At 41.9% G+C, this 15445-nt stretch overlaps 3 protein-coding genes and 1 non-coding gene across 4 annotated transcripts; 2 read left to right on the forward strand and 2 right to left on the reverse strand.

Annotated features, from left to right (window-relative positions):
• Positions 1-357: 357 nt before the first annotated feature.
• Positions 358-464, reverse strand: LOC112082715. Its single transcript, XR_002897334.1, has one exon. It is a non-coding gene; the product is annotated as a small nucleolar RNA R71 (small nucleolar RNA).
• A 1180-nt stretch (positions 465-1644) lies between these two features.
• On the forward strand, positions 1645-2184 carry LOC112088833. The gene has a single exon (XM_024159103.1). It carries the CDS (start codon positions 1645-1647, stop codon positions 2182-2184), a length of 540 nt encoding a protein of 179 aa, XP_024014871.1.
• Positions 2185-3487: 1303 nt separating this feature from the next.
• Positions 3488-4772, forward strand: LOC112088834. The gene is made up of 3 exons (XM_024159107.1): positions 3488-3828; positions 4105-4317; positions 4403-4772. Exons 1-3 carry the CDS (start codon positions 3488-3490, stop codon positions 4770-4772), a joined length of 924 nt encoding a protein of 307 aa, XP_024014875.1.
• An 8588-nt stretch (positions 4773-13360) lies between these two features.
• Positions 13361-13906, reverse strand: LOC112088835. Its single transcript, XM_024159112.1, has 2 exons — positions 13695-13906; positions 13361-13544 (listed from the first exon to the last, which is right to left on the reverse strand). Exons 1-2 carry the CDS (start codon positions 13904-13906, stop codon positions 13361-13363), a joined length of 396 nt encoding a protein of 131 aa, XP_024014880.1.
• Positions 13907-15445: the final 1539 nt, after the last annotated feature.

The raw sequence follows: 15445 nt of genomic DNA on the forward strand, positions 1-15445 counted from the left end.
TTTGGGGAAAATGATAGAGCCAATGCACACCAGCATAGAGCAGGAATCCAAGCACCACCAGTCCAGAATAACAATTTTGAGGTGAAGGCTTCCTTTCTCAACATGGTTCAAAACTCCAAATTTCATTGCTTGCCAATGGAGGATCCTTTGGAGAACCTAAACCAGTTTGATAGAGTTTGTGACCTCACAAAAATCAATGGTGTCTCAGAGGATAGCTTCAAGCTTAGGATTTTCCCCTTCAGCTTAGGAGATAAGGCACACCAATGGGAGAAGAACCTGGCTAGAGGTTCGATACAGGCTTGGAAGCAGTGCAAGCTTGCCTTTTTATCCAAGTTCTTCTCTACTTCTAGGACAGCTAAGCTGAGAAACAAGATCTCAAGCTTCAAGCAACATAACAATGAAAGCTTTGGGGAAGCTTGGGAGAGGTTTAGAAGCTACACCAATCAGTGCCCACATTATGGTTTTTCTGATGCTTCTCTACTTTCTACATTGTATAGAGGAGCTTTACCACAGATAAGAAACCAATTAGACACAGCCTCCAATGGTAATTTCTTGGCAAAAGAGATTACCTCTGCTATGGAAATTGTGGAGAATTTGGCAATGTCTAATGATACATATGGTGAGGATTATGACAGGACAAAGATATCAGAGGGTTCAAGCTCAGATCCAAGGCTTACTAGAGAGGAAAAGAGAATGAATTAGAAAAGCTGAAATTGGTTTCTCAAAAACCAATTCACTATGTTGCGGAGTTAAATGATTCTCCAAGCTTTGAGAATATTAATGAAGATGGCCTCACAGAGGAAGAGATCAACTATATTGGGAATGAACAGAGGTTTCAGAGGTTCAACAACTATGGTGCCAACCAAAACCTCTCATACCGCAACCCCAATGTTGCAAATCCTCAAGATCAGGTGTACCCTCCTCAGCAAAACCAACAAAGCTATGCTCCTAAACCTCAGTTTCAGAGTTCTTTCCAACCTAAGCCACAGTTCAGTCAGCCTCAACAGCAATATGGTCAGCCACAGCATCAGATTCAGGGTACAAACTTCAGTTTTCAACAGCAACAGCCCAAGGTGCCTCCAGGTTTCAGTCAGCAATCGATGGGTCAACAACAGTTCAGTCATCAGCCGCCGGTTCAGAGTCAACAGATGGGGCCAGATATGTGTGGTATACTACAGCAGTTGCTACAGGGTCAACAAAGAGCTGAGAGTCAATATGCTTCCATGCAACAAGAGATCAAGGAGCTGAAACAGAATCAGGCATCCACTTCAAGAAACCAAGGTGGCTTACCTGGTAAGCCTGAACCAAACCCAAAAGAGTATGCTAAAGCCATCACATTGAGAAGTGGCAAAGAGCTACCAGGTTTAGAACATAACAATGTGATCATTGAGGACAATGATCAAATTGGTGGGGAGGCAGCCCCAAGGGATGATCAAGAAGCTGAAATATAAAATAAAGGGAAGGACAAAGAGGTGGAAAAGCCATCAGAACCATAAAAGCCTTATGTTCCACCACCTCCCTATCAACCTAAGCTCCCATATCCAGGAAGATTCAAGAAGAAGCTTTTAGATAAAGCAAGGGCATTTTTTGAGAAGACTCCTAATGAGACACCATTTACAATGCCTCTCATAAGCATTTCTGATGATGCCTAATCTTGGGAAGTTTCTAAAAGATGCTATCTTGAACAAAACCAAAGAGCTACAGAGTATGGTGGTGCTTAGCCATGAGTGTAGTGCCATCATTCAGAGAAAATCAGTCCCAAGGAAGTTGTCTGATCCAGGGAGCTTCACTCTCCCTTGTGCTTTAGGACCATTGATGTTTGCTGGATGTCTTTGTGACTTGGGAGCATCTGTGAGCTTAGTGCCATTTTCTATAGCAAAGAAGCTTGGATATAGAGTGTTCAAACCTGCTAGAATCTCTCTTATCCTAGCTGATAAATCAGTAAGGCTACCTGTTGGGATGTTAGAGGACTTGCCAGTCAAGATAGGCGGTTTTGAAGTGCCTACAGATTTTGTTGTTCTAGAGATGGATGAAGAACCGGTTGATCCACTGATTTTGGGCAGGCCATTCTTGGCCACAGCAAGAGCAACTATTGATGTAAGAGGTGGCATCATTGAGCTACAACTTGGTAAAGAAAAGCTGAAGTTTGATCTCAAGGACATTATGAAAAAGCCCACCATATAAGGACAATGCTTCTACATAGAAACCATGGATGAGCTAGCTGATGAGCTTTTGGAGGAGTTAATTCTAGAAGACCCTCTCCAAATAACTTTAACAAAGGAAGATGGTGAGTATGGTTATCTAGAGGATGAGACCTTGGGTTTATGAAGTTTCTTGACTCCCACAAACCAGAAGGAAGCACTGATTCTTTCATGAAATTAGATCACAGAGCTCTAGAAAAGCCATTAGACCGGTTTGGAAGCTCAGATTTGTCAAGGAAACATGTTCATACCGACCAGATTTCAGTCGGTATTCAACTCGGTGTAGAGGAGGTTCAGAGGCCGAAGATATATCGACCAGCCACAGCGAGTGAAAGGAAGTCGGTGTCTAAAAAATCTGTACAAAGAGCTGAGGTTTTAATTCACACCGAGGTGAATTCAGTCGGTGTAGAAGCTCGGTGTGACAGGGTCCAAAAAGCCAAAGAAATATCGATCTTCTACACCGAGCAGAATCAAGTCGGTGTGAACATAGCGGAAAAGGAAGAAATGGGTTCTCAAAAGGGTTATGAGATGGTTCAGAGGCAAAGCAATAATGCTGAGGGGGAATCACAAGAAGAACAGCCACAACAAGCCTCCCAAACAGCTTAGGAAAGAGATTGGGATGCAAGCAGGGCACCTCAATTAGAACTCAAACCTCTTCACAAGGGGCTCAGGTATGCTTTCTTAGGTCTCAATGAGTCTTATCCTGTAATTATCAATGATAAGCTGTTAGAGGATCAAGAGCATGCATTGTTAGATGAGTTGAGGAAACATAGGAGAGCCATTGGCTACTCTTTGGATGACATAAAAAAGGGTATCTCACCCTACCTATGCACTCATAGGATTCACCTTGAAGAGGAATCTATGTAATCCATTGAGCACCAAAGGCGTCTCAATCCCAACTTAAAAGAGGTAGTGAAAAAAGAGATTCTCAAACTCATAGAGGCTGTGATAATTTATCCAATCTCAGACTCTAGATGGGTTTCACCAGTACATGTGGTGCCCAAGAAGGAGGGAATGACAGTGATAAAAAATGAAAGGGATGAGTTAATAGCTACAAGAACTATAACTGGACACAGGAGGTGTATTGATAATAGAAATCTTATTGGAGCCTCTAGGAAGGACCATTTTCCTTTGCCTTTTATTGACCAGATGCTAGAGAGGCTTGCAAACCATCCCTTCTTTTGTTTTCTAGATGTTACTCTGGATTCTTTCAAATCCCAATAGATCCAAGAGACCAAGATAAGACCACATTCACCTGTCCCTATGAGGCATTTGCTTATAGGTGCATGCCATTTGGGCTGTGCAATGCTCCTGCTACTTTCCAGCGTTGTATGATGTTTATTTTTCCGGATCTGATTGAGGAAAAAGTAGAAGTCTTCAGGGATGACTTCTCAGTCTATGGACACTCTTTCTCCTCTTGTTTGTCTAACCTGTCTCAGGTCCTGGAGAGGTGTGAGGAGCACAGGTTAGGTCTCAACTGGGAGAAGTACCACTTCATGGTACAAAAGGGAATATTGTTGGGGCACAAGATCTCAGAAGCTAGAATGAAAGTGGACAGAGCAAAGGTGGAAGTGATGGTGAATATGCAAGCTCCAAATTCAGTCAAGGGAATAAAAAGCTTTCTTGGGTATGCAGGGTTTTACTAGAGATTCATTAAAGACTTCTCAAGGATAGCTAGACCTTTGACAAGGCTGTTTTGCAAAGAGGTTCAATTTGTCTTTGATGCTGAATGTGAGGAAGCTTTCAAGCAACTCAAGGAGGCATTGATCAGTGCACCAATTTTTCAGGCTCCAGATTGGTCTCTCCCCTTTGAGGTGATGACTGACACCTCAGACTATGCAGTTGGAGCTGTGCTTGGCCAGAGGAAGAACAGGAAACTTCATGTGATCTAATATACCAGTAGGATCCTTGATACTGCACAAGAAAAGTATGCAACCACTGCACAAGAAAAGTATGCAACCAGTGGCCAAGTAGAGGTCTCAAACAGACAGATTAAGGCCATCTTAGAAAGGACAGTGAGCAACTCAAGGAAAGACTGGAGCAAGAAGTTGGATGATGCTCTCTGGGCCTATAGGACTGCTTACAAGACTCCCATTGGAACATCACCTTTCAATCTGTTATATGGGAAAAGCTGACACTTACCAGTAGAGCATGAATACAAGGCTCTTTGGGCTGTTAAAATGTTGAACTTTAACATTAAGACAGCTCAAGAGAAGAGGGTACTCCAGTTGCATGAAATTGAAGAAATCAGACTTAATGCCTTTGAGAGTGCAAGGATATACAAGGAACAGACCAAGATCTTGCATGATCAGAAAATTCTCAAGAGGGGGTTTAAGGTGGGACCTGGTTCTTTTGTTTAACTCAAAGCTCAAGCTCTTTCCTGGTAAATTAAGGGCAAGATGGTCAGGACCATTCAGGGTTTTAGAGGTTATAAGCTATGGAGCATTGGTCTTAGAAGGAAAAGATGGAAAGGGTTTTGTTGCGAATGGACAAAGGGTCAAGCATTACCTAGTTTCAGAGAAGAGAGAGGAAGCTTCTTCAGTTCCTCTTGATGATCCACTAGCCTGTTAAATAGGTTCTCAAAGTCAAACTTAGAGACTTTAAATAAAGTGCTCTTGGGAGACACCCCAAGCTTATCCTTGTATATAGTTTTTTTTCTTGCTTTCTTTTGCTATTTTTAGGATGTTTTGATCTTTTGTTCAAGTGTGTACAGGTTTTAGAGTGGCCCAAGTGCAATTTTAAAAGGGTTATAGAAGAGAAAAGATGAAAAAATCGGCTGAGGAATGCATTCATATCGACATGATTTCCCTTGATTTCCCTTGGTGTATATGCTAAAAAGCCGAAGGAATATTGACCAGGTACACCGAGCAAGTGGAGGTCGGTGTGGAACAAAAGATGGCCAAGAATGCCTCACACCAAGGTCATTTCACTTGGTGCATTTACTCGGTGTAACCATGTTCAAAAAGCCGAAGAAATATCCACCAGGTACACCGAGCAAATGGAGGTCGGTTCAGTGTAAGAAGAAGCCAGGACTTGTCTCACACCGAGGTGATTTTGCTTGGTGCAAAACCTCGGTGCAGAAAGTGAAGAAACTTAGACGAACACCGACCTCCCACACCGAGCAGAATCAAGTCGGTATGACCTGGGTGCAGCCTATTGTCCAGAGGTCCAAAGGGTGGCTTGGTCAAAGTCAAAGACTCCAGCCATCTCCAGCTGTCTCCCACACTCCAAAGAGCAGCCCTGGACCACAAAAAAAATCGGTTTTCTCTCTCTTTCTCCTTCATTTTTGCGAAACACCACCATTGTTTCTCTCTGAAAAAGCTTGATTTCCCTGCTTGTGGATCGATTTTCCTGAAGATTTCTTTGCCCCATTTCGATTACTTGCACCAATTAACCCAGCTCCAAGGTACATTTTGCTTAAAATGCTTCTTAAGTTAAAAAAAAACCAAATCGCTGTTCTTCTTGATTTTTCTTGAAAGAAATTTTTTGTGGAACTGAGAATGCTTTGCTTGAAACTGACTAGAACCTTGGATTTTAGGTTGTGGGTAGCTAGGAATGAACTCACTTGTGCTCAATTGTTTCTTGAATCCTGATTTTAGACACCTTTAGAACTCATTGTTCTTAAGCTGAAATTTTGATTTTAGAAAATTATTTTGAAGTGAGAATCTCTTGGTGCTGCTTGGGATTGCTTAATGTGATTTTGTCTGATTTATTCCCAATGATTTCATTGCAAGCAAAAATCATTTTGAAAATTTCAAGGGATTATTTCTCTAGAGACTCATTGTTTGCTTGAGAAATTGTTGAATCAGGTACCATGGCAAGAGGAAACCCTGTTTTGATGCCCAAAGTATTAAGGAGAGACAATGGAAAAGCACTTGCTTCTGGTTCAGGGGAACAGTCTCAAGCGGTTGGTGTTGGTTCTAAAAACAAGAAGAAAGCTGCAGCTTTAAGCTCAAGAGCTTCAGGGAAACAGAAAAGGGTTGAGAGGAGCCCAACTGTGGAATCTAGTGAGGAAGAGAACAATGTGGGTTCACCAGCTGTTGTGCCACAAAAGAAAAAGAAAGTGGTGAAGAAGCCCAAGCCAAAACCTCCAACTTACTCAGATTTTCTCAGAAAACTCCAAGCTGTGGCGCATGAAGGGACCTATTTCCCTGACCTTGAACTTTTGGGGAAACTTGGTATTCTTGAAGAAGTGAAAGCAGTGCTTCATTCCATTGGACTTGGGAGCCTGATAGAAGTACCTCACCCTTCCTACAAAGAGATGACTTGCCAATTTCTTGCATCTCTACAAGCTGATTTCTATAGAGAGATTGGACCAGCTCAGCTTGAAGATGGTTTTGGACCCATTGCATTCAAAATTGGATATGAACGGTATGAAATGACCGTTAGCGAGGTAAGTGAATGCTTTGGGTTCACTGTTGAGGAGAGGACATGTGCAAAGAGGCTGATCTATTATGGAGCCGACCTGATTCAGCTATGGTGGGCAATAGGAAGTGGCGATCACTCAGCTGGTGTAACAAAGGCGGCTTGCATCAGGAACCCAGTGCTCAGAATGGTGCACAAGATCATAGCTCATACATTCCTTGGAAAGAAAGAGTACTCAACAGTGTATGATGAGGAGTTGATGCTCATTGGAGAAGGTCTGAAGCCCTTGATGCCAAAGTTCAGCAGCGGCATGCCCTTTAATGGAGATCCTCATAAACCAACAATGGCAGCCCTTCTAGTCAAGAACATTCTTTCAATCAGGAAATGGGCTCATGGCACAAAAATAAAGGCACCCTCCATGCACATTGGAGGCCTAATCACTCCCATTAAAACAATCAGGAAGTTGGGGAAGCTGAAAGTGCCTGTTAATGATGCTGATGGAGACCAAGAACCGGTTCAGGAGGTTCCCTTATTGCAAAACCCAGTGTATGAGTACAATACTTCTTTGACTCCTATGATGGTCAGATGCCCAATGAAGCCATTGTTGCTGCTCATTACCGCACCAAAAACCTTCAAAGGTGGAACAAGTGGAAAGACAAGAACACTAAGAAGCTGGTGGAGACAGTGAAGATCTTGGGAAGCACGGTCAAGAGCATGGCAGCCAAGATTAAGAAGCCGATTGCCAAGCTTGAGAGGTTCCAAAGAGCAGAAGTTGGTGAAAGTTCAGACAATGGCGAGATGCTTAGGATCTGCAGAGCAGACAATCATTCATCACCAGAGTCAGAGGACGATAAAGTCAGAGCCAAGAGGGATGCCATGAGATCTCCCTCAGACCAATCCAGCAATCCCTCCTACTCCATGGGGTCTCCAGCCCTATCTCTAAGTCCTTGAGAAGGTAACACTCCATCCTTGTATATATGCATCTAGCCTAGCTTAATTTTCTCTTTGCATTTTGTGATTTTACTTTGCACTTCTCCTTCATACTTTTATAGGGTTAGATCCAAAGGAGTTATAGGATTAAAGCCATAGACAATCTCAAATGGTGAAAATTTAGAAGCAGTGTGCATCGAATGATTATATGCGAATTCAACCTGAGGCAAACATTCTTCCCATGACTTAAGATTTTTCTTAACTAATGCACGCAGTAAAGTAGACAGAGTCCTATTGACTACTTCAGTTTGCCCACCAGTTTGTGGATGACATGTGGTAGAGAACAGAAGCTTAGTTCCTAACTTAGACCATAATGTTTTCCAAAAATAACTAAAAAACTTAGTATCACGATCAGAAACAATGGTCCTAGGCATGCCATGTAAGCGAATTACTTCCTTAAAGAACAGATTAGCTACATGAGATGCATCATCGGTTTTATTACATGCAATGAAATGCGCCATCTTTGAAAATCTATCCACAACAACGAATATGGAATCCTTTCCTGTTCTAGTCCTAGGCAAACCAAGTACGAAATCCATAGAGATATCAACCCAAGGGTGAGAAGGAATAGGTAATGGAGAGTACAAACCGTGAGGCTTAAACTTAGACTTAGCCTGTTTACAAGTTGCACATCTCTCACAGATTCTCTCTACATCTCTCTTCATGTGTGGCCAGTAGAAGTGATCTTGCATCACTTTCAAAGTCTTAGTAATATCAAAATGACCCATTAGACCTCCTCCGTGTTCTTCCCTGACTAAAAGATCTCGAATAGAGCAATTAGGAATGCATAGGCGATTATCATAAAAAAGAAAACCATCTTGCCTGAAGTAATGATCTTTGGCAAACTTTTCACAGGATTGGTATTTCTCTCCAAAGTCAGAATCTGATGCGTACATGTGTTTGAGCTGTTCAAATCCTATAAGCTTAGCATCAAGAGTAGAGATCAAGGCATACCTTCGAGACAATGCATCGGCAACTACATTGTCTTTACCTTGTTTGTACTTGATCACATAGGGAAATGTTTCTATGAATTCTACCCACCTTGTGTGCCTCTTGTTGAGTTTTTGTTGCCCTTTCAAGTGCTTAAGAGACTCATGATCCGTATGTATGACGAACTCCTTGGGCCAAAGATAGTGTTGCCACATTTGCAATGCTCGGACTAGGGCATAGAGTTCTTTGTCATATGTAGGGTAGTTGAGTGTGGCGCCTCCAAGTTTCTCACTGAAGAATGCAATGGGCTTTCGATCCTGCATCAAAACAGCACCAATACCTATACCAGAGGCATCACATTCGATTTCAAACGTTTTAAGGAAATCAGGTAGAATTAAGAGGGGAGCATTAGTAAGCTTATCCTTTAAGGCTCGGAATGCATCTTCTTGTGCTTGTTCCCGCTTGAACCCAACTTCTTTCTTGATTATCTCGGTGGGTGGAGCAGCAATAGTACTAAAGTCCTTTACAAATCTTCTATAGAATCCGGCTAAGCCGTTAAAGCTCCTCACTTCACTCACGGTCTTAGGAATCGGCCACTCTTTTATTGCCTTCACCTTCTCTTCATCGACCTTGATTCCATCTGCGCTTACAACAAAGCCTAAAAAGACCAAGTTATCTGTACAGAACGTGCATTTCTTAAGATTGGCATACAATTTCTCCTTTCCTAAGCACATCTAAGACAGATTTCAAATGCAAGACATGATCGCTTAGACTCTTACTATAGACCAATATGTCATCAAAGTAAACGACCACAAATACACCTATAAACGCCCTAAGAACATGATTCATTAATCTCATAAAGGTGCTAGGTGCGTTAGTGAAACCAAAGGGCATGACTAACCATTCGTATAGGCCATGCTTAGTCTTAAAAGCAGTTTTCCACTCATCTCCCTCCTTCATCCTAATTTGATGATATCCACTCTTAAGGTCAATTTTAGAGAAGATGCTAGACCCATGTAACTCATCTAACATGTCATCTAGTGTAGGAATTGGATGCCTATACTTAACCGTTATATTGTTAATTGCTCGGCAATCAACATACATGCGCCAGCTTCCATCCTTTTTAGGCACAAGTAACACTGGCACAGCACAAGGGCTTATGCTCTACCTGATATGGCCTTTCTCCATGAGTTTGTTCACTTGTCTTTGTAGCTCTTTGGTTTCTACCGGGTTGGTTCTGTAGGCAGCTCGATTGGGTAATGAAGCTCTGGGGATGAAATCTATCTGATGTTCAATGCCTCTAATTGGTGGCAACTCTTTGGGATTATCCTCTGGGAACACGTCCTTATATGCCTGTAAAAGGTCATTCATTTCACTCGGTAGCACCGGTGTAACGTTAGTGATACTAGCAAGTGATTCCTTAAAGACAAATAATAAAACCGGTTGCTTGGATATCAAGGCTCTTGCAACATCACCAGCTTTTTAGAAAAAGTTCGATGATTTGGTCGCTAGTTTCTCCTTTTTTCTGAACTGGAGCTGATCTTGATACACTTCTTGGGGGGGGGGGGGGTTAGAGGCACCAGCGTTGTTTTCCTGCCATTAAAAACAAACGAATGCTTATTAGTGAAACCATCATGTATCACTCATCTATCAGATTGCCATGGTCGGCCAAGAAGGATATGTCCGGCCTCCATAGGTAGCACATCACAAAGGATTTCATCTTGATATCGTCCGATGGTTATAGGGACTGAGACTTGGCTATTCACTTTCAGTTCTCCATTCTCATTCAGCCATTGAAGCCTGTATGGTCTCGGGTGCTTCTTAACACTTAAGCCTAACTTCTTAACCATAGCTTCACTTGCGACGTTAGTACAAGTGCCCCCATCGATGATAAGACTGCATACTTTCCCTTGAACAAGGCATCGAGTGTGGAATAGGTTCTCTCTTTGTTCCTGCTCTTCTGATTTTGACTGAACACTTAGAGATCTTCGGGCAACTAGTAGTGAACCTTGAGCCGGGATCTCCGCATACTCGGTCATGAGTTCATGTTCTAGACTTTCTTCCTCAGACTCGATCTCTCCATCATCTTTGAGAATCATGACTCTTTTATTAGAGCACTCATTGGCGTAATGACCCCGGCCTTGGCACTTGAAACACTTCACATCTCTAGATCGACTTGTGGAGGCTTCGGTTTTGCCTTTGCCTTCTTGTTGAGTCACAAACGGCTTGTTTTCAGACTTTGGTATCGCAATCTGCTTTCCGTCTCTCTGGTAAGAACTGAGCTTCTCCTCCTTTAGGTAACTTGGTCTAGAAGTTGTTGAAACATCTCTCAACAGGATATTCGCCATTTCTTCTCCTAGACGTAACCAACTGATCCCACCAGCTTAAGGCGTACTCGTAGAACTCGGTGGCCGTGACCCTTACTCGGTTAATCTCGGTGTAATGTTGACAATTAAAGAACAATTCGATCTTTTTCTCCCATTCTAAGTAAGCGTCCGGATCATTTTTCCCATGAAATGAGGGAATTCGCAACTTGATTCCTCCTAATCCGTCTTGAAGAGGTATAGGCTCTTCTCGGACTCGTCTTTGGCGTCGGTGATGGCTCCTCGAAGAACTGTTATCTCGGCTGTAATAAGACTCAGCCGCGTCATCTCTTGGTGGTCTAAGTTGATCTCTGGTTCTCTCTGGCGATTGCACGTGATTCCTTCTCCTTGTTTCTCGATCAATTTTTGCATCGGATTGTTGTTGCATCTCTTGCTTGAACACTTCGAACTGAGCAGCCATTAGTTCTTTCATTTTTGCGGTCATAGCCTCCATCAGAAGCTTGTTGTCTCGTTGTTGACTGGTCTCTTCTTCTTCGGTCATGATTTTCCTGAAAATTCACACAAGCAAAATCACTAGTGATCGGTTCTATTTACGGAATCTCAATAGTCACTTTAAGCATTTAGAACACAGATCAACGATAGAATTTGAAAAGACAATCTCAAACGGTGGCAAATATGAAGTTGATCGGTCAGTTTGTAACACAAATAGCTCGACTGATGTGCCTTGTGGTGCAAACAATCATTTTCTCAATAGATCTAGCACAAGTGATCATGAAACACAGTGGTAACGTAGTTTAAAGTTTCCTATAATTGAAACACAGAATAAAACTCGAAAAGAACTCAGATTTGAAATGACACAACCTGATTCTCGACGATCCATTGATTAGAATGGTGCTCTGATACCACTTGATGTGATCCTAGTAAAGATCTGCCCTTGATCGTCACTCTAATGACTGGAATATGATGAGATAGACCTTGTAACAATCGGAGACTGTTCTAAGGGATTTGGGGAAACGATAGGACACACACAAGAGTCGCAGAACACTCTTGATACGCCTACTTGAACCTTCTAAGAGATATGACACACACAGAGTCGATTCAAGTTGTTTAAAGGATATAACACACCAACAAACGAGATCTTAATCTTTAAGAAAGAGTTTTAGAGTAAAAGATAAGATGGTTTGATACAAAGGAGTTCAAACGAATATATAGAAGAAAGAAAGAAGAAATGAGTCTCACAAACATTAACTTATCTCGGAAATAAACAAAGAACAAGCTGTCAAGTTTGAACTTGATTTTAGACGCTCCTCTTGATGAAACAACTTGGGCTTAAGGCTTTGTGGACTTAGGCGAAATAGAGATCCATTCTTGCCTCATTAAAAACCTATCTCAAGAAAACCCAGTGGGACAAAACTTGAGATAGGGAAAAAGAGTACAAGCCTCGATCTCAAGCCCACTTAGCCGTCTTGGACTTGGATCACAATCAGAGTGCTTGTGATCGGCTCTTTTCCCTCCTGAATCGAGTCAAGGCCTTTGATGATAGCTCCAATGATTTGCTTAAGCTTCTTAGTCCTTGATCGAGTCATTGGACCACTTGGAACGCTTAAAAGATCTTCTTGATCAGCTACAATCTCTTGTTCCTCGGCTACTCACTCTCCATCTTCTAGTTCCAACTCCAAGTCCTTATTGTTGCTTTACAAATCCTTATTGTAAGGTCTCGGGTGCTTAATTGTTTTCAGACCAAGTTTCTTCACCATGCTTCACTAGCTACATTCGTGCAGCTTCCTCCATCAACAATGAGGCTACATACTTTGCCTTGGACAACACAGCGAGTGTGAAACAAATTTTATCTTTGCTCTTTCTCATCAGTCTTTGTCTGAACACTTAAGGATCTCCGAGCCACCAGAAGTTCTCCTTGAACCGGAAGTGCTTCATATTCTTCTGAGGAGGCATACACTGCATGCTTCTCGTCCTCTGATTCGACTTCTCCATTCTCTAATAGCAACATAACCCTATGGTTTGAGCACTCATTGGCATAGTGTCCTTGGCCGTGACACTTGAAGAACTTAACATCCCGTGATCTTGTCATGGTTGACTCTGCTTTGCCTTTGCTTTCTTGAACTGAAGTAATCGGCTTGGTTTCTACTTAGCAGGAATGACTGGTTTGACTTCTCTTTGAAACGAGTTTGTTCTATCTTCTTTTTGATAGCTTTGTTTACTTGTAGAAGCTCTAACTCCATAACCGGTCCTGGTATTGTTTCTCCTTTTGAGTTGTTGTTCCACGAGTATGGCTTTGTACAACATTTCTTCTAGTTCAACATAGTGCTGCATTTCCAACCGATCTTGGATCTCACGATTGAGACCTCCTAGAAATCTCGACATGCTCTCCTCACGGTCTTCTGATACATCAGCACTGATCAGCAGGGTCTCTGTTTCCTGATAATATTCCTCTACACTCTTATTTCCTTGCGTCAGTCGTCTGAGTCGGTTGTGCAACTCTTGGTGATGATGACTAGGCACAAACCTCTTACGCATAATGGTCTTCATTTCTTAAGATTCCACAGGGTATTCTCCATTGCGCTTACGAGAAGTGACTACCTGATTCCACCAGCTGAGGGCATAATCATAGAACTCTGTTGCTGCCACTCTCACCCGGTTGATCTCAGTGTAGTGCTGACAGTTGAACACTAATTCAATTTTCTTTTTCCACTCTAGAGAAGCATCTGGATCGTTCCTTCCATGAAACAGTGGGATTTTTAGTTTGAGCCCTCCAAGGTCTTCTTGTAGAAGGGTTCACTCTTCGTGTCCGCGTCTATATCGCTGTTGGTTGCCTCTTGATGAACTGTTGTCTCGATTGTAGTATTTATCTGCAGCCTCATCTCACGTTGGCCTGACTTTTTCTCTGACCCTCTCTGGCAATTGTCCAGGATTATTTGTCCTTGGTTCTCTGTCTGGTCTCGCATAACACTGATGTTGATGGATCTCTTGTCGAAATTGATGAAACTGAGCAGCCATCATTTTTTTCATTTCAGCCATCATGGCTTCCAACAAGAGCTTGTCGTTGTTGTTGCTGGGTTCTTCTCGGTGATCAGACATCTTTGCTGAAACCAAATCAAACAGATCACTAGTACCGATTCTCGTAATCGAATAAGATTAAAATGACTCTTCGTGAAGATTGATATAAAGATATTTGAATTTGAATTGACACTTTATTACTTGAAGAACAGATCGATGAATGAATATGAGGAGACAATTGTCTGATGATGTTATCTTGATGGGTTTCTAACACAGAATATACCGATCTAGTGCAAATGATGCAACACATGGAAGCCGACTAGATCTATCACTTTGGATTTTGAAACGAATCAGGAAACGTCTTAAAACAAATAAAAAGAATGGTATAACCTGATTCAAGTCGATGATCCAACGAGTAGAATGATTTGCTCTGATACCACTTAATATGATTTTCGGTAGATCTTCCCTTTGATCGTCATTCTAGTGTTGGATATCGATGAGATAAGGCTTGCAAACAAAGGATTGTTTCAAAGAGTGTGAAGTCGAATGGTCACACAAGAGATTGCGGAAAGATCTCTTGATTCACCGGTGATCTTCTTCGGATATGACACAACAAAGAGAGATCGGTTTACTTGAGGATATTACACAGCAACAAGTAATAGTTTGATATTTTATTGAAAGAGACTTTAGATTGAACAAAAGATGATCAAAAACAATGAACTACAAAGGTTTATAAAGAGAAAGGACTCGACTAAGACTTAAAGATGTCTCGGAACTAAACAAATCAAGCTGTCTAAGTTGAATTAAAACTAGAAGACACGCTCCTTCTTTGTGGGCTTTGGCCCTAGTGGACTTAGGTGAAGGTGATCCGAGCCTTGCCTCATTAAAAACTTATCTAAAAAAAACCCATTAAGAAAAAACTTGAAATGGGGAAAAAGAGTACAAAGCCGGATCACACGTCCACTTAAAGTCTCGAACTTGAATCACGGTTAATGTGTTTGTGACACTCTTTTCCCTCTTGAACTGGTTGCTTGATAATGCTGTTAACAGCCTCCTTGAGTCGTCTTGCTTTTGCTCTGGTCATTGGGCTGTTAGAAATAAGCAATGGTTCTTCTTGCTCTGGTACAAACTCCTCAACTGCAAGCTCTCCATCTTTAGGCTCAGGTTCCATGTCTTCATAGCTATCCATGATCATATCACTTCCAAAGGCAATGGTATCCTACAAAGCATCAAGATCAGCCTTTGTATGATCGAGCTCGTGTGAAGGGTGAGTTTTCCCTGGTTTGGAGAAGCCAATATTGCATTAAGCTCCTTAAAGGTTACTTGATACCTTTTTTCCTTCACCACAAAGCTTATGTGCCCCATACCACTTCCTACAATTCTTCTCACATCTCTTGAATTGTAGAGCACCATTTCCAAAGATGCCAAAAACTCTTGAGACTCCATTTCATAAGCAACCTCTCTCAGCTCCAAAAGTTTTCCACACCCATGTTGTCAAGAATGGTCTTGACATCATCAAAAATGCCAATTTTGCTTATCAGATCCACTTCAGAAAACCTTCCTTGCATAATCCCCATTGCTTCTTGGCTGCCTCTCGAACAAAAATCTGAACCATCTCTA

This window comes from Eutrema salsugineum, unplaced genomic scaffold, assembly GCF_000478725.1.
Source record: "Eutrema salsugineum unplaced genomic scaffold, Eutsalg1_0 scaffold_8, whole genome shotgun sequence".
NCBI lineage: Eukaryota > Viridiplantae > Streptophyta > Magnoliopsida > Brassicales > Brassicaceae > Eutrema > Eutrema salsugineum.

What these genes read in the sequence shown, in the direction of transcription:
- LOC112088833 (XM_024159103.1), top strand. Translation starts at nt 1,645, where the DNA reads ATGCCTAATCTTGGGAAGTTTCTAAAAGATGCTATCTTGAACAAAACC.
- LOC112088835 (XM_024159112.1), bottom strand. Translation starts at nt 13,906, where the DNA reads ATGTCTGATCACCGAGAAGAACCCAGCAACAACAACGACAAGCTCTTG. An exon ending in AGAGAAAAAGTCAGGCCAAC is followed by an intron (nt 13,545 to 13,694) that starts GTGAGATGAGGC and finishes GTTTCATGGAAG; the next exon opens with GAACGATCCAGATGCTTCTC.
- LOC112088834 (XM_024159107.1), top strand. Translation starts at nt 3,488, where the DNA reads ATGCCATTTGGGCTGTGCAATGCTCCTGCTACTTTCCAGCGTTGTATG. An exon ending in GGAATAAAAAGCTTTCTTGG is followed by an intron (nt 3,829 to 4,104) that starts GTATGCAGGGTT and finishes ATATACCAGTAG; the next exon opens with GATCCTTGATACTGCACAAG. An exon ending in GGAACATCACCTTTCAATCT is followed by an intron (nt 4,318 to 4,402) that starts GTTATATGGGAA and finishes TTTAACATTAAG; the next exon opens with ACAGCTCAAGAGAAGAGGGT.